This window comes from Phyllostomus hastatus, unplaced genomic scaffold (assembly GCF_019186645.2).
Source record: "Phyllostomus hastatus isolate PE091 unplaced genomic scaffold, TTU_PhHast_1.1 phas_scaffold_501, whole genome shotgun sequence".
Classification (NCBI taxonomy): Eukaryota; Metazoa; Chordata; class Mammalia; order Chiroptera; family Phyllostomidae; genus Phyllostomus; species Phyllostomus hastatus.
The window spans coordinates 29952311-29970086 of record NW_025334033.1 but is presented as its reverse complement, the minus strand read 5'-3'; the positions used below and the strand labels follow the sequence as shown (position 1 = coordinate 29970086).

Genomic DNA, 17776 nt, shown 5'->3' with positions numbered 1-17776 from the left:
ATAAATGATGTTTCAGTTGTGGGAGAGAAAAGAAAAAAGGCCAAGTGTGATTTAAAATCAAGATGCCATGAAAGAAAATGCTTGATTAATTTAACTACATAAAAATGTTAAAAGCTTCTACATAGTAAAACAAAAACCATCATGAAGAAAGGTCACTTTGTGAATATTGTTATTACAGTTATTATTGTCTAAATGTTATTATTTTTATGACTATATCCTCCAGAACTCCTTGATAGCAAGGACTTTTTGGTTTTGGAACTAGGGGAGGCCAGGCAGAGAGAACTGCATATGGCTACACAGGGAGGAGGCAGGAAGTGAAGCTGGCAAGGCAGAGAGGTAAAAGGGTTTCTAACAGGGTAGGATATTCCTCACTGGGCAAGAGAACCCCATGCATTGCAGGATGTTTACAATCCATGGCCCAGGCCTATAGCTCCCCTCAATCATTATGGTAACCAAAGAGTACCCCTGAAATTCCCAAATGCCCACACTGCGCATGGTACCCCTGGTGGAAGACCACTAGACTAGACAAGGAAGGCTCCTATGCATCACTTAAAAGGAATCTGGATGTTATTATGAGGCAGTGAGAACTGCTGAGGGATTTACAAGTAGGGAAGAAACTCGATCAAACTTTCTTGGCAATGTGGAGGAAGAAAGATTGGAGGGGAACCAGATTAGACACAAGGAAAACATTTAAGAAGCGACAGCAAACAGTATAGGAGACTGGAGAAAGGAAAGATCACCGCAGCCTTCTTGGTCATGTTTGGGACGGTCAATGGGATATCCAGTAGACCTGGATATACATATCTAGGAGGAGGAGGAAGGAAGGAGGGAAGGACCTGCATTAGACACATCTTTTCCCCTGATGTTTATAAGAATACTTCAATTTAAGGTACTACCCTCCACCTCTATTCCTACCCTGACACTAAGAAAAAAACTTACCTCGCCCTCCCAACTGGTAAAGCAAGTGGTCCAACATTCTCACCAGTAGAGAAATCAGAAATAGCAGTTTCTTCAGATTGTAGCTCTTCAACATGACTTGTTTCTTCCTTTTCTAAAGGCTTTAAAAAAATGTTTTAAAAGTATTTAGCCAGGTAAAAGAACATAAAAGTCAACTCTTCATTATGCTAGAACATAATGCATTGATTTCTAAAACTTTAAGCACAAACGATTTGGCTATTGCAAAAACCATACCTACAAACCAGTTTGGTACCAACACATCTTGCCATCAGAAGTATTTCCTATTAGAAGATATTGCTCTGAGTGGAACCATCTGATGCCATTAGGAAAAAAAGTGCACTGACTTGTACCTAATGATAACCTGAAGACCAAATATGAGGGGAACCCACAGGAAGCTCCCTGGTTTTGTTGAATTCTTCACTTTCAAAATGCAAAGGTTCCTTAAAGCTGTTCCTCTTAGGGCTATCAACTCTCTTTGTTATAGGATTCTGATATCTATGTGTTTAACTAGATAACTAGCTTAGTCTTGCCAATAATAATTGTAAGTTAACATTTCCTAAGCATAACTAGGTATCAGCTACCACTCTGTTTTATTTTATTCTTCATAAAAGCCCTGAGATAGATCCTATTATTAACGCTGTTTCAGAGATGAGAAAACAGGTAATGAGTGGCTAAATAACTTGCCTAGGATAATAACAGAGCTGCTGAGTGCAAAGCCAGCATTTGAATAGGTAGTCTCTTCTGGCACTAAGTCCTCTATCAATTTAATAGGAATCAAACCTAGATGCTTCCTCAACTTTGAATTTCTTTTGCCATATTCTAGACTTCATTCCCTTCCAGGCCTGGCTTTCCAAAAAGTTCCTAGAACTAAAGGTACCCCCCAAAATCACTTTTTTCCTCTGTCCTACTTTCCAACAGTTATGTAGCTAACACTCATGCATTAAGCCCTACTGATCTTTGCAGAAACAAAGGCCATTTTAATTGTTCCCTACCCAAAAATGCCAGGCCTCACTGAATTCCAGGTAACTCCTAACTCTAAGCGGCATTCTCCCCAGTATCCTAGCCCAGTTTTCCACAAATGCCCTCTGTTCATCTTTACCCTTTTCAAGACAGTTTATCTTCATCTAACCATCATCATTTTTTTCAGCTTTTGCTTTACGTACATACATTTCCCCTTGTGCTCATAACACAAGTCTAAATTCAACCACATCTTCACTTTGAATTATTTTCCTAGCATTTGTCCACCACAGATAAGCACGGATAACACCCATGCATTAACATAAAAGACAAAGGAGCTCCCTCCTCAGAAAGTCTTTGCCTGTGTGTTCAAAATAAAGAGCTTGTTCATTCACTGCCATGCCTGTCTGGACAGCAAGAGGGTCCCAAAGCAGACAGAGGTGGTCCTTCTACAGGAGCATCCACTTTCCCCTATTACAGCCGGTTCCCATCTACCCCAGGAAATGATGTAACCAAAGGAATGGTTGCCCCAAGCAACCCTGTAATGTGACAGCATTATCAGCACTCAACAAAAACCACAACTGCCAATCAGTTACCATAATTAAAGCAAAAAGGTTTAAGGTTGTAATTATAAAGTGATGCAAAATAAGAAGTTCCTTCTTCTTGTTACAGCTAAACAAAATTAAATTAGAACTTCATGAATCATAGTTACTTGTGCTGTGCTGTGCTGTTCAGTTCACAATAGCCATTAGCCACATGGCTACTGAGTACTTGAAATGAGATAGACATGTAAAATACATATCAGATTTTCAAGACATAGCATGGAAAAAAAGAACTTGAAATATCTCATTAATGATTTTTACATTAGTTAGGTGTTGAAATTATAATTTCAGATAGATTAAATTTTTAAAAAATTACTAAACCTAATTGCACACCCAGCAATCCCACATCCGAGTACTTACTGTAAAGTTAAATGCACCAAAAAATCTGAACAAAAATTACCATAGTAGCTCTTTTCAGGATCACTGAAGATTGAAAATAACCCAAATGTCCTTCAAAGGGTGAACAGGTAAATAAACTGTGGTATATCCATTTCATGAGACACCACTTTACAATTAAATGAACCATTGACATACAACTTGGAAGAATCTCAAAGGCATTATACTGAGTGAAAGCCAAACTCAAAAGATTACACACTGTATGATTCCATCCATAACATTCTTAAAAGTAAATATTACCATATGGTATCATTTATCTATTTTTTAATGAAGCTACCAGAAAGTTTTAAATTATATATGTGTTTCATATTATATTTCTATTGAACATCACTATACTTATTCCTAAAAGAATTAGAATTCACTTTTAAATAATATGCTGATAAAAAATGTATACACTTGAGCCCTGGCTGGTGTGGCTCAGTGGGTTGAGTGCCAGTCTGTGAACCAAAGTGTCACTGGTTCAATTCCCTGTCAGGGCACAGGACTGGGTTGCCGGCCAGGTCCCCAGTAGGAGGCGTGTGAGAAGCACCACACATTGATGTTTCTCTCCCTCTCTTTCTCCCTTCCTTCCCCTCTAAAATAAAAAAAATAAAATCTTTAAAAATACATATATATTTACACTTGAGATTATTCCCACAAAACCAAATTAACAATGAAACCACCACAAAGGCCAAGAACCACTCACCACTCTTTCCAAGATGAATACTACATCATTTTCATTTAGAATATTTTTCAAAGGATTTGGTTGGCCTTTGCTGATCAACTGCACTTGCACATCAGCCTAGTAAAAACAGAGGATGTCAAGCAATGTTTTCTGGGTTTAATATTTGTACAAATATTTAAATAAAGACCAGTTCTATGCAAGTAATTTTTTTGCCCATATCATTTTTCATCTTTAGAAAATGTAGCTCATATCTATACCTACACATGCTTCAAGGCCCACCTAAATTGCACTCTGCCTTGTAGTCTTTTTTTTTTTTTAATTAGGATCACACTGACTGCCTTTTCCTCTAATCATTTCTGAATTTATTGCTATGTACCACAAAATTAACCCTTTATAAAATATTATCCTCTCTTCTGATTAGAATATGGAATTTAGAACTTTATCAGTTTATACTCCTTCATTCCAATTACAATACACATTTACTGTAGAAAAGTCTGAAAATAGAAAGCTAAAAGAAATGTTTAAAAACTCACCTATAATTCCACTAGCCAGGGTAATCACTACTGTTATTAGATTTATTGGCACATAATTTGCCAGCACTTTTTCCAGGCATATAAACAAACCTATGTAAATAAAAATGTATCCAGTATTTAGATATCTAGATAGAATTCTGCTTAATAAAAATAGGATATTCCTGCCCTGGCCAGTGGGGTTCAGTTGGTTGGAGCACTGTCAGATAATTTTGCTTAATAAAAACAGGATATTCCTATCCTGGCTGGTGGGGTTCAGTTGGTTGGAGCATTGTCAGGTAACGGAAAGGTTGTGGGTTAGACCCCCAGTGCAGATGAGTATGATCCCTGGTCTGGGTGTGTATGGGAAGCAACCAACTGATTTTCTCTCTCTCCCTTTCCCTCTTTCTAAAAGCAATGAGAAATATCCTTGGGTGAGGATAAAAATTTTTTAAAACATGTATGTCATGAAAATTTCATGCCATTAAATGGTCTCTGGCTGTCCAGTAGTATCATGGCTCTACCCTCATATAACTAATTTCACACTGTTTGACATTTAGGTAGTTTCAAGTTATTTGCTATAATAAACAATTGTTAATGGTCATCTTGAATTACTTTCTTAAGATGAATATATAAAATCATATTGATATTGTCAAATTACCTTTCAAATACACCATACCCAGATATTTGCATTCTTATGACCTATATCAACACTTGAGCATTTTCATTTTTACCATCTCATTGCAGGAAATAGTATCCTGTTATTGTTCTAATTTTCACTTATTTGATTACTAATGAAAGTGAATAGTCTCTAATATGCTTATTATTGACAAATATCTCTCACTGTTTAAGTCTGTTTAATTTGTTTTGGATATTGAAGCATTTAGATACCAAGTTCAGAGAGCAAAGGTTGTTAGAAAGCACCAAAAGCAAGGAGGCAAGAAAAGAACCTTTCCCAGAGCCTCCAGTGGGAACACAGCCCTGTTGACACCTTGATTCCAGACTCCTGGTCTCCAGAACTGTTAAGAGAATGTATTTCCGATGTTTTAAGCAAACCAATTCGTGGGACATTGTTACAGTAGCCCTAAGAAATTAATTCAGGTATCAAGTGGCAAGAATTCATATAGGGAAGGATCAATACATTTACCTGAATCTAATGAATTTCTGAGTTTGGTTAGTGAGAATTCAGATAGTGAAGATAACTATATTTGTATTTTTCTCCCTGTGATTACTTGTGTCCTAATATAGTTGTCTTTTTCTAATTGATTTTAAAGAGGTTTTTGTTTTTTTCTAGCATATATTATGCAGTCACTGTATATCAAATGAATGTATGAATGATTATTTATTTTTTAATTGCCTTATTATGCCATTACTGTTGTCCCAATTTTCCCCCTTGCTCCCCTCCACCCAGCACCCCCCACTCCCTCAGGTAATCCCCCCACCATTGTTCATGTCCATGGGTCATGTGTGTAAGTTCTATGGCTACTCCACTTCCTACTGTACTTTATATCCCCATGGCTATTATGTGACTACCAATTTATACTTATTAATCTCCTCACCGTTTTACCCATTCCCCTATAGTCCCCTCCCATCTGGCAACCTTCAAAACACTCTCCATATTCATGATTCTGTCTGTTTTTCCTGTTTGCTTAATTTGTTTTTTAGATTCATCTGTTGATAGATTGTATTTTTGCCATTTTATTGTTCATAGTTTTGATTTTCTTTTTTCTTAAATAAGTCTCTGTAACATTTCATATAGTAATGATTTGGTGATGATGAACTCCTTTAGTTTTTTTCTTCTCTGGGAAGCTCTTTATCTACCTCTCAATTCTAAACGATAGCTTTGCTGGGAAGAGCAATCTTGGCTGTAGGTCCATGCTTTTCATGACTTTGAATATTTACTGCCAAGTCCTTCTAGCCAGCAAAGTTTCTTTTGAGAAATCAGCTGACAGTCTTATGGGAACGCCCCTGTAGGTAACTGCTTTTCTCTTGCTGCTCTTAAGATTCTCTCTTTATCTTTAACTTTTGGCATTTTAATTACGTTTTCAGTCTTTTATTTTTTTATTATTTTAATTGTTGTTCAAGTACAGTTTTCTTTTACTCCCATCCCAGCCCACCCCCCATCCTTCCCCACCTCCCTCCCATTTCCACCCCACCTAATTATGATTTCTTTTGAGTTGGCCTCTTTGTAGCCATCTTATTTGGGACTCACTGTACTTCCTGGACTTGCATGTCTATTTCCTTCACCAAATTAGGTAAGTTTCCCTTCATTATTTTTTCAAATAGATTTCCATTTCTTGCCCTTCTCTCCTCCTTCTGGCGCCCCTATGATGCAAATGTTAGACCTCTTGAAGTTGTCCCAGAGGCTACTTACACTATCCTCATTTTTTTTTTTTTTGCATTCTTTATTTTTCTTGTTGTTCTGATTGGTTGTTTCTTACTTTCTTATATTCCAAATCATTGATTCTTGGCTTCATCCACTCTACTGTTGTTTCCCCGTAAGTTGTTCTTTATTTCAATTAGTGTATTCATTGTTTCTGATTGGATCTTTTTTATGCTGCTGAGATCCTAAGTTCCTTGAGCATCCTCATAACAAGTGTTTTGACACTGCATCTGATAGACTGCTGATCTCCATTTCATTTAGCTCTTTTTCTGGAGTTTTGATCTGTTCTTTCATTGGTCATGTTTCTTTGTCTCCTTGTTTTGGCAACCTCCCTGTACTTGTTTCTATGTATTAGGTAGAGTTGCTATGGCTCCCTGTGATAGCAGGGAGAACCAATCTGATAGGTGTCCTATAAGGTCCAGTGGCACAGCCTGCCCTATCACCCAAGATGGGTAGCCAAGATGCACCCTTTGTGTGGTTTGAGGACACCCTCCTCTTGTAGTTGAGCCTTGGTTGCTGTTGGCAAGTCAATGGGAGGGATTTACCCAGGCCAGTTAGTTGCAAGGACTGGCTGTGACCACTGACCACCAACCTCCACCCTCTGTGGAGTATCAGCTGTGCAGGGGCAGGGTGGTGCTGTTCTGACATGATCCATAGCTGTCCACTGAGAGCACAGGCTCTGGAGTTTTCCAGGTGATGCAGTCTAAGGTCAGACACTACCTGTGTTCCTGCCAGGGCCATCCTGCCTGAGCTATAAAGAAATCTGAGATGGTTCCTACTTGTGCTGGGCTTGGAGATTCCCAGGCAAAGCCAAGCTGTGAATCTAAGCTAGCTGTTGCTAATGCCAGGCCTGGGGCCACTTAGCAAGAGGTACAGGGGCTGGGTGCTTAATGAGGTAGACTGTTGCTTTTTTGATAGGATTTAGGAAGCTGTGAAGCATGAGCCAAGACCAGCCATTCATATGGAAAAGTCACAGTTAACAGTTTAGGTGGGTCCATAAGTTGGGTGGCATGGAGTGTCTGGATCTCCAGGACAGGGCAAACAGTGTTAGCCAAATTGATGGAATCTCAGATTTGGCACCTGCCTGCTGGCTTTGTGGCTTTGTGGTTCTGTGGCTCTGTGGGGTGAGGGCTCTGAAAAGGGACAACTACCTCTGCCTGCCTGTCTGGGACAAAGCTGTCCTTCAGCTCCCACCTTAATGCCAGACACTTCAGTTCCTCCCTGTGTGCCACTGGTGCCTGCAAGCTGCTACCCCAGTGCTGGGGCTCAGAGAGAGTGAGTCTGAATAAGTCCATGTGTGGGTTCTTTAAAAGGAACTGTTTGGGATCCAGAAGTTTCTTCCACTGACTCAGTCCCGCTGGTTTTTGCAGCCAGATGTTATGGGGACTTATTTCTTGGCACTGGAACCCTGGGCTGGGGGAACCCCTACTCATGATATATCTCTCCTGAATATTTACCCACCACACATGGATGTGGGACCAACCCATTCTGCGTCCCCGCCTCTCCTACCAGTCTGGATGTATGTGGTTTAATTCTGTAGTTGTCAGACGTTCATTCAACTTGATTTCTGAAAGTTCTGAGTGATGGTGGTTCCATATTTTTACTGTAATTTTGATGTGGTTGTGCAAGGAGGTGAGCCATATTTACCTATGCCACCATCTTGACTGGAGTCATATGTTTTTTATATATGGATATTAACCCTTATCATTTATGACTATTTCTCCCCAGCTTATTTCTCTTTTAGTGTATAATTTATTTTAGTTTACTAATTATTTTATGGGTTAGATTTTATGGGTAGCTTACCTATGGAATGGTTGGCATATATTAGATGCTTAATAAATACATACATGTTTATAGCAGCTTTATTCATACGATCAAAACCTGGAAACAATCCAAGTGTCCATCAACTGGTAAATGGATAACCAAATTATAGTGCATCCACACAATGGAGCACTTTTCAGCAATGTAAAGATTGAACTACTAATATATACAACAACATAGATGAATCTCAAATGCATTATACTCATTGATATAAGCCAAATCCAAAAGGCAACATACTATAGGATTTTATTTACATGAAATTCTGGAAAAAGGAAAACAGAGATAAAAAAACACATCAGTGGTTGCCAGGGCCTGGGAGCAGAGGAAAGGGTTACCTACACAGGGACATGAGGACATTTTTGGAGATGTTAGATATGTTCTGTCTTCATTGTATAACTGAATGCATTTGTAAAAACTCGTAGAACTACACTCTAAAAAGATGAAATTTACTCTATGTAAATTAACTTCAATACACCCTACTATTTAAAACTCACAACTTTAGGATTATTGAGTTATGTTGAAAACCAAATAAGTTTTTCATACCTCATAGATAAATGAGTCTTTACAGATTCCTTTCTTTTCTTCATTAAATTCCCTGGAATGCAGAACCACATGTGAAAAACAGAGTTACAGTATTATCATTTCAACTCAGGAGTTAGTAATCATTTCATCTCTATGTGGCAACAGTGAGGAAAGCAAAATGCAAAAGTAGTCATGGCAGTCCTATGTTGGGAAGAGAGGTGAAAAAAGCAGAAAAGAGTATTAGGTTATGGAAAAGAGAGAAAAAGGAGATGGTAGTAGAGATTAATAGACTGCAGCCCACAGTTGGGTATGACTGCTTCTAAGAGACAGCAGTAAATTAGAGTACCTACTTCTACTCTTTTATTTTTTAAAAATATTACTAGCTACTACTAAAAGGCAATTTACCACAAGACTTTTAGGAAGTAAAATGACTGGATTCTGACCTACCAATGAATCAGTGGGCCACCACAGTAAAGTTATTTAAGGGTCCCAGGTCCTAGATGTCCATGGCTAAAATGGAAGCATGTATTCTCCCTCTACATTTGTGAGTTGTTCCTAAAACATTAGTAAATTTGATAATGTTAAACAAATTTCTTTTTAAAATGTAAGCAAAAACCTGTAGAATATCATCAATAATTACCATTTCAGTCAAGGAATTTTTAAAATAGCCTTGACTGGTGTGGCTCAGTGGATTGAGCGTGGGCCTGTGAACCAGAGGGTGATGGGTTCGACTGCCTGTCAGGGCACACGCCTGGGTTGCGGGCCAGGTCCCCAGTAGGGGGCGCACAAGAGGCAACCACACATTGATGTTTCTCTCCTTCCCTTCCCCTCTAAAAATAAGATAAAATCTTTTTTTTTTAAAGTTTTAAAATAGTGATCCCAAAGCATGTAAAACTATAAATCATTAACATACCCAAATGCACATCAGCCTGCTCTACACTCTGAAAAAAGGAAGAATCTTTAGAGACCTAAAGGAACCCAAAGGAATTGTTTCAGGATACTATTTATTATTTTATCTACTCTGTGACCTACTAAAATAAAAACAGGAGAGAGAGGCTTGAGACTGATTCACTTTTTCTCTTTTGGACAAGACTGTGACTTGTCTTCAATATATAACTCAGGGATGTTAGTCAATCACTCAACAATCATTTCTCAAGCATGGGTATATTTCTCAAGTATAGAATGAAATATTATACAGCAGTTAATTTAAAAAAAAAAAACAGACCTATAGGATCTCATACTGAAAGCTACCCAAGACACTGTTAGTTAAAAAAAAAAAAAAAAAGCTAGTGTTCATTATATTAATGATCAAAAAAATTGACCAGAATGACCACTTTTATAAGCAGGAAAAAAGCAATAAACGATGAAAATTTATAACATTTAGGAAATAAAGGTGTTAGATTATACCAGTGGTTTTCAAAGTGTGGTGTCAAGCCAGCAGCATCTGCTTCACCTGTACTTTGTTAGAAAGGCAAATTGTTTGGCCCCACCCAGACCTACTAAATCAGAAACCCTGGAGATGGAGCCCAGCAATCTGTGTTTTGACAGCACTATAGGTGATTCTGATGCACGCTCAAATTTGAGAACTATCTGATTCATTTTTACTTGGATGCAGTAGACGGAATCCCCTTTGGTACCAGTACCTCACTATAAGAATAAAATGCAATCTGAGAGCACAGTGAAATAAAGGTGCTTTAAAAAGCCAACGCACCATCACATTATCACTGTAACTATGGCTCATAAGATAACTATCTTGAATAGACCACAGAAAGGCTTTAAACAGATGAAAGATGCCAACATACAGTTTTCCATATACTGGAAGGTGCCTCTAGCATTGCAAGTTGTGTGCACTTTTACAATGAATAAATACCTCTTGGAAAATTGTCACCTTCCACCGCGATCGATAACGTAGATATTTTCTCTTAAACTAGACTACAACGAAGCCTCCACAGGGCCAACCCCACACTGGAGCGGATAACCGGCTCCTGCCCAACTCCCGGACCCAGGAAAGCTGACTTAGTTTATAACGTACGCGCCACTGAGAATTGACAAGGCGCTAATCCCCAAGGCTGCGGCCAGAGGCTTGAGGGGGAGAAATCGAGATACCCGGGGGGAGTAATGCCGTTCGCGCAATCTAGCCAACAGAAAGGGCTACAACTCACTGCAGGAGACGATTGTAAAACTCCTCGGCAGCTCGGTTGATTGGCGACCACATCCCGCCTTCGCCGGGCAGCAGATCCGATACCGCCAAACTAAACTGCGCGCCGGTCGGTGACGTCCGGAGTCATGACCCCACCCCCGCCGGGACTACTTCTACGGCCCCAAAACAGGTCCAGTTTGTTCACAAGTTAAAGTTTTCCTTTACAGCCCACAGCGATTCTCCCTGTCCCTATAATTTTTCCTTTTCCTTAAGAAAAAGCTATAATACATTACGGTAGTTGAAGGGAAGACACTTTATCTCGCGAGAGTTGACACGCCTACTTATGAATTATTCCGCGAAAAGGAGTCCCTCGTTTCTAAGAGCTGTTGTTGACTTTGGAAGTCAAGTTACCGTAATGTGATCCATATGAAGAAATAATACTGCGTTTTTATTTTTTTTTAGAGTGGTAGAAAGAGATTTTGTATCTCTGGATTTGTTCTAAGGCGGAGCAAGATGCGAGGCGAGTTGAAGGTTACAATAGAACGAGGAAGTGCTAAGTACTTCCTTTTCCTGTGCGAGCCGCCGGGCTGAGAGGAGTGTGCTCTCTCCTCTCAACGCCATGGTGAGTAGAACTTCTCCTTGCTGGTCGTTCCTCGTCTGTTGGGCCCGGCAGGAATGGATTGAGGGTTCAGGGCATAAAATCTTATGGAGGGAAAGCAGGGAAAAGGAGACGAGGACCAAATGCATCTGTTTGTTGAGGGGAATAGGGTAGTGCCGCCATATGGCGGCCATCTTAGAGGCAACGTGGGACCCCAGGCACAGGGCGCTCCTGCTCCTGGAAACAACGCAAGACACCAGATGATTCTCTGGCGCAGAGGGTCTTTCGGAATTCTAGCTTTCCTTGGTCTTAAAAGGCACGAGCTCTATTGAAGACTTGGAAGTTCTTGAGTCCTAAGAGTCGTGGTGAGTCAATTTTAGGCCTTGTATCTCCAAGTGCTGGTTGGTAAAGAATATTCCATCTTTTGAGGGAGATTTGTTTTTAAATATTTGTTTTTCCACCATTTATCTGATTTCTTGACTGTTCACCTTAAGAATCTCTATCGAAAGGTGTCTCCTCCCCTTAAGAATTTTATTATTGGTGTTCCCCAAATCTTTTAGAACTCAGCCAGCTTATAGTACTGCTAATGAACAAAATGGGCAAAAACCTGCCTGTGTTGCTTAGATCATAATTGATTTAGGTGTAAAATTCACAGTAATGTTTGAGGGTAGTGAGTGCTTTGCACATAAGGAATAGGAAAGGAGGCAGTAATTGGGCATTAAACAGTCAGAAACCTATAGAAGGTACCCTGAAGGAGGTGAGGAAGCATGCTGGGAATATCTTTAATGAGAAAACACCAAGGCAGGAGGGTGAAGATTATTACCCTGAGTGTATCTGAAGCAAGTGGTCAGGAGATTGAGCAGATTGTATAGGCCATACTCTGAACTTTAAGTTTTATTTTCAGCTGGTAAGTCTTTGGAGAAGGTTGAGCAAAAAGTAACTGTTTTTACTAGTAAGTTTTGGAGAATGTGTTTAGAGTAGGAAGAAGGGAGCAAGGATGGAAGTTAGGAGTTGTAGACCAGATTTGCTGGCATTTGGGGTGAAGGTGTAGGTCCTGGTTTTAACCTGCATTCTCAAATCTTAAAGTGTTTTGATTATTTCACTTTGTAAACCCTGGTTTGAAAGCTTAGTGGTAAAGCATTCTTTTGGAAAGTTACATAGTACAACTTGATTCTAAGTGTTCTTCCAGGTAAGAATTATTGAAGTTAATAAGACGAGATGTGTTTGTAACACAGCCTTTGTTTTAGTTTTAGGCAGTGTCTACTTCGCCAAACTCTAGACTCTTGTAACTGAGGGTTTAACGGCATCGATGGCACATGAGAAGAGTGCTTCTGACATTTCTTGTCAGTATAAATACCTTTTCCTTTTTTCCCCAGGCGTGTGCTCGTCCACTGATATCAGTGTACTCCGAAAAGGGGGAATCGTCTGGCAAAAATGTCACTTTGCCTGCTGTGTTCAAGGCTCCCATTCGACCAGATATTGTGAACTTTGTTCACACCAACTTGCGCAAAAACAATAGACAGCCCTATGCTGTCAGTGAATTGGCAGGTATGGATTTTGATCTTTCACATTTCAATGTTTTAAGAGCTGCTTAACAGCAGTGATGAAATTCCACTCCATTGGTCCGTGTTTCTGAATCCGATGATGTTTTTTCCTGGATGTTCTGATGCTGTTTGCTGCCATGCATAATTGTCACACTGATATGGTTGAGTAGCTAAAACTTGATTTCTTTCCAATTTCAGGACATCAAACCAGTGCTGAGTCTTGGGGTACTGGTAGAGCTGTGGCTCGAATTCCCAGAGTTCGAGGTGGTGGAACTCATCGTTCTGGCCAGGGTGCTTTCGGAAATGTATCTTTTTTTGGTCATTACCTACTTGTCGGCCATCGTGGAATTTAGCAGGTTCATCCTGGTTTATTCATGTTAGTAGTTTGAAAATATTTTTATCCAAAATACTAATAGTGTCCAGCTAGCTCTAGACATACTTGGAATCTGGAAGATGCCAACAGGGGCTTTGCATTAGAAAGTTTTACTTGCAATGATGTCGTAATTTGCGTCTGACTCTGTTCACGGCGACAGTTGCCTGCTGTCATTAAGCTGGTTCAGAAGGGTGACGAAAATTCTTACTGAGCAAGATACAACCTTTTTCAGTTCCTAACATTTGAGAAATGTGATTCTTAACTGAGAAAAATAGATGTGTCGTGGGGGCCGCATGTTTGCACCAACCAAAACCTGGCGCCGTTGGCACCGCAGAGTGAACACAACACAGAAACGATACGCCATCTGCTCTGCCCTAGCTGCCTCGGCCTTACCGGCACTGGTCATGTCTAAAGGTTTGTGGTATATTTTGTATTACGCGAGTGGTATAAAATACCCATGTTTTCCTTCACCTGAACTTCTTCATTCATGTTAATAATCTCTGTAAATTGTGTTCATCCCAGTGTCTGAATTTCCTTCTTGGTAGAGTATTCAGAGTATTTGGTTCAGTCTGACAAATCAGTCATCAGTGAATACTATGTAACATGCAAGTAATTCAAATACAGTGATTTAGTATATTAGAAAACTTTTCACTTCATGTTGCCTGTTCTGTTTTCAACTGTCAAAATGATGAGATTCCACTTAATTGGTCCGTGTTTCTGAAACACATGATATTTGTGGAAGGTTCTGATTTGGCAGGTTGTACCACTTGGCTTTTGTAGGTTACATAAAATGTTTCAGTTTTTCAAAAGATTCAGGGTAACCATCTCAGTGTTAATTGGCTTTGTCAGGTCATCGTATTGAGGAAGTTCCTGAACTTCCTTTGGTGGTTGAAGATAAAGTTGAAAGCTACAAGAAAACCAAAGAGGCTGTTTTGCTTCTTAAGAAGCTTAAGGCTTGGAATGATATCAAAAAGGTAGGTTTAATGTTGGTAGTCCTTCACACAAATTTGTCAGAATTTAATTTTCAAAATATTGCTGCCTTGGCCAGGGAATTTCGTTGGAACATCGCCCTAGTACACCTACACATTTGCATGTTCAGTACCCAGTCAGGGCACATGGAAGAATCAACTAATGAATGTGTCCATATGTGGAAAAATAATGTTTTTGATTCTTTGTTTTTCTCAAAAAAAAAAATCAAATTTTTTTTAAAGAGTGCTGAAGGATGGTGTTAACTACAAGTCTTAGATATGATTACATATGAGAACAAGTACTCGAACCATATTACACAGTCATGCACAGTTTAACAATAGATATAGTCAGAGAAATGCATTGTTAGGTTGTTTCGTCCCCATGTGACTCTCAGTACTTAAACATAGATGGAATGTAGCCTACTTGACTACACACCTAGGGTATATGGTGTACCATTGTCTATATGTGGTTTATAACTGAAGATCTGTTATAGGGATCATCTTAATCAGAACACTAAACCTTCTCACTTCATAGGTCTATGCCTCTCAGAGAATGAGAGCTGGCAAGGGTAAAATGAGAAACCGTCGTCGTATCCAGCGCAGGGGACCCTGCATCATTTATAATGAGGACAATGGTATCAACAAAGCCTTCAGAAACATTCCTGGTAATTCTTTTACTGCCTTCATGTTTGGTAGCCTGAACTATGCAGATGTACTCAACTTTTACTATGATGAGATTCCACTTTATGGTCCGTGTTTCTAAAACACATGATTTTGTGGAATGTCTGGTTCTTGACTAAATGAGTACACTACTAATGGTTGGAACTTCATAATTATAGTTCACAGGTATCTTATGTAGTACATACGCTGTCAAGACGATTTGTGTTTCTTCTATTGAAATACACATGCCTTAATTCTCCTTTCCCTTTAAAAGGAATTACTCTGCTTAATGTAAGCAAACTGAATGTTTTGAAACTTGCTCCTGGTGGGCATGTGGGCCGTTTCTGCATTTGGACTGAAAGTGCTTTCCGCAAGTTAGATGATCTGTATGGCACTTGGCGTAAAGCAGCCTCCCTCAAGAGTAACTACAAGTGAGTGTCTTCATATTCATGTACGGAACATACATGATGTTTATACTGTGTTCACATTCTGAATTGGTTTTCATGTTTTAGTCTAAATAACATTGTGTTTTATTGCTATTTCCTGTTATGTACAGATGCAATATGATGAGATGCTCTGAGGAGTGATAGGGTAGTTGGAAATTTTCCTTGAATTCTGGGGAGCTTTAAATAGTTAAACATTGAGGTTCATTTTAATCACATGAGAAATAAGAATTGGGCGTCTGTTTTCAACATTTTCTTGATTTTTCTTTCAGCCTTCCCATGCACAAGATGCTCAATACAGATCTTAGCAGAATCTTAAAAAGTCCAGAGATTCAAAGAGCCCTCCGAGCACCACGGTAAAGTTGTGATATTTATAGTAATTCTTGCCTCAATATTATTATAATTAACTTACTTGTAAAGTGTGGGGTAGTGTAGCCCTGGCTGACCCACTCAGTTAATTGGAGTGTCAGTTCCCTACACCAAAAGGTTGTAGGTTTGATCCCTGACCGGTGTGTGGAAGGCAGACAGTTGCTGCTTCTCTCTCCTTTCCTCTCAGGTCAATTTCTTTAAAAAGCATATCCTTGGTGAGGGTTTTTAAAGATGTGGATAATGGAATAAAATGTTAATACACTGTCTTTTTTATAGCAAGAAGATTCATCGCAGAGTCCTGAAGAAGAATCCACTGAAAAACCTGAGAATTATGTTGAAGTTAAATCCATATGCAAAGACCATGCGCCGGAACACTATTCTTCGCCAGGCCAGGAATGTAAGTGATAATTTGGGTTTTTGCAGATACGGTAAGTCTTTAGAAAGATTCGGTTTTTTAGATTTTCTTCTTAATTTATTGCAGCACAAGCTCCGGGTGGATAGAGCAGCAGCAGCACTAAAAGCCAAATCAGATGAGAAGGGGGTTCCAGGCAAGAAGCCTGTGGTAGGAAAGAAAGGAAAGAAGGTTGTTGGCGTTAAGAAGCAGAAGAAGCCTGTGGTGGGAAAAAAGGCTGCAGCTACCAAGAAACCAGCAGCTGAGAAGAAGCCTGCAGAAAAGAAACCTACCACAGAAGAAAAGAAGCCTGTGGCATAAACTTAACATTTGTTTGTTCTGTAACAGTCAAGTCACTATGGACAGCTAGTTTTGAATAAACATGTCAAAGGCAGTGAGAAACATGACTTACTGCATCTGTTGTGTGGATCTTCATTAGAATTGTTTTTGATGACACGTTCTTTGTTAACTCCAGCCTTTCATTTGTTAACAATCTGATCTAAAATGGATCATTGAATTTATACAAAATCCATGCTATTGAATTGTAGGAAGGATGCTTCATAAATACAGATACAAAGTCCAATCCATTTTGTAAGCAGTGTTTTGAGAAAAGATGATGGTGAGAAGGCTTGAATCAAATACACAGAAACTTAAAATGAAGCTGCAACCCTCCACCAAAACAAAAAGTAGAGAATTTCATAGATTTGACATTCCCAATAACCACAAGAGGGCATAATCAGAATACCTACTTGAGATGCAGCAGTGAGAAACATGATTTCCTCAGAAATGTTTTTGTTTTACAGCCTGGGACAGTGAGTGCCATTAGAGGGTATTCTTGCCACACTCGATATTTCACCTCTTGGAATAGTACTAGAAGTACTTACCAGTTTTGCATGTTCTGGAATGCATATGTTAGTCAAGCATGATAAAGAATATATCAAACCATGTTTCCTTTAATTTGCCATTGAATGTCATTGCCCTAGAGTTGACTTCATGTTAGGACTTTTTCCCCCCTTTGTATTGGCAGTCAAGTCCATAGCACAAGTGATACATAATCCATTTGCAGATTCAGGGTGTCTCCATTCCCTAGCATGCGAAGGCACCACCTTTCAATTTGTTTGCTTTATTTTCACGCTAGCTTCCTCCGTCTCCCGGGAAACACTTCCATGTAACTGGCAATCCTTACCTTTGATAACCAACACTAGGGGGCTTGTTCCTGTGTTGAGTGCTGCTGATAATCCCTACCTTCGAATGCAGGTTTTGTGGTGGCAACCACTTAACCCTAGATTTGCTCCACTGGTTAGAATGTCCCTGTACACTAAGTTGCACTTGGCCCTCAGGGTACATACAAGAATTGACCATTGAATGCACAATTAAGCGGAACAGCATCAATGTTTCCCTCTAAAACGTAAAAACTCTGTCACATTAGAAGTGCGATACAGTACTGTTCAACTGAAGCATTTGAAACCCAATAGAGCA

At 39.4% G+C, this 17776-nt stretch overlaps 2 protein-coding genes and 4 non-coding genes across 7 annotated transcripts in view; 5 read left to right on the top strand and 1 right to left on the bottom strand.

Annotated features, from left to right (window-relative positions):
• Window positions 1–11249, bottom strand: part of ZWILCH (zwilch kinetochore protein) — a 34071-nt gene extending 22822 nt beyond the window's left edge. For both annotated transcript variants that reach the window (XM_045823722.1, XM_045823723.1), the window contains exons 1-4: window positions 10974–11249; window positions 8833–8884; window positions 3598–3693; window positions 940–1058 (exon numbers count right to left, since the gene is read on the bottom strand). In XM_045823722.1, the coding sequence (XP_045679678.1) occupies window positions 940–1058; window positions 3598–3693; window positions 8833–8884; window positions 10974–11026 (320 nt within the window). In that variant the 5' untranslated portion in view covers window positions 11027–11249. The remainder of the gene's footprint in view (window positions 1–939; window positions 1059–3597; window positions 3694–8832; window positions 8885–10973) is intronic.
• Window positions 11250–11466: 217 nt separating this feature from the next.
• RPL4 (ribosomal protein L4) lies at window positions 11467–16704 on the top strand. Its single transcript, XM_045823782.1, has 10 exons — window positions 11467–11573; window positions 12926–13097; window positions 13292–13398; window positions 13742–13880; window positions 14316–14440; window positions 14970–15099; window positions 15369–15525; window positions 15810–15893; window positions 16183–16303; window positions 16388–16704. The coding sequence occupies exons 1-10, from the start codon at window positions 11571–11573 to the stop codon at window positions 16616–16618; spliced, it is 1269 nt and encodes a 422-aa protein (XP_045679738.1). The 5' UTR covers window positions 11467–11570; the 3' UTR covers window positions 16619–16704.
• Window positions 13146–13220, top strand: LOC123809003. Its single transcript, XR_006783883.1, has one exon. It is a non-coding gene; the product is annotated as a small nucleolar RNA SNORD18 (small nucleolar RNA).
• Window positions 13582–13680, top strand: LOC123809004. The gene has a single exon (XR_006783884.1). It is a non-coding gene; the product is annotated as a small nucleolar RNA SNORD16 (small nucleolar RNA).
• On the top strand, window positions 14147–14219 carry LOC123809000. The gene has a single exon (XR_006783881.1). It is a non-coding gene; the product is annotated as a small nucleolar RNA SNORD18 (small nucleolar RNA).
• LOC123809001 lies at window positions 15158–15234 on the top strand. The gene has a single exon (XR_006783882.1). It is a non-coding gene; the product is annotated as a small nucleolar RNA SNORD18 (small nucleolar RNA).
• Window positions 16705–17776: the final 1072 nt, after the last annotated feature.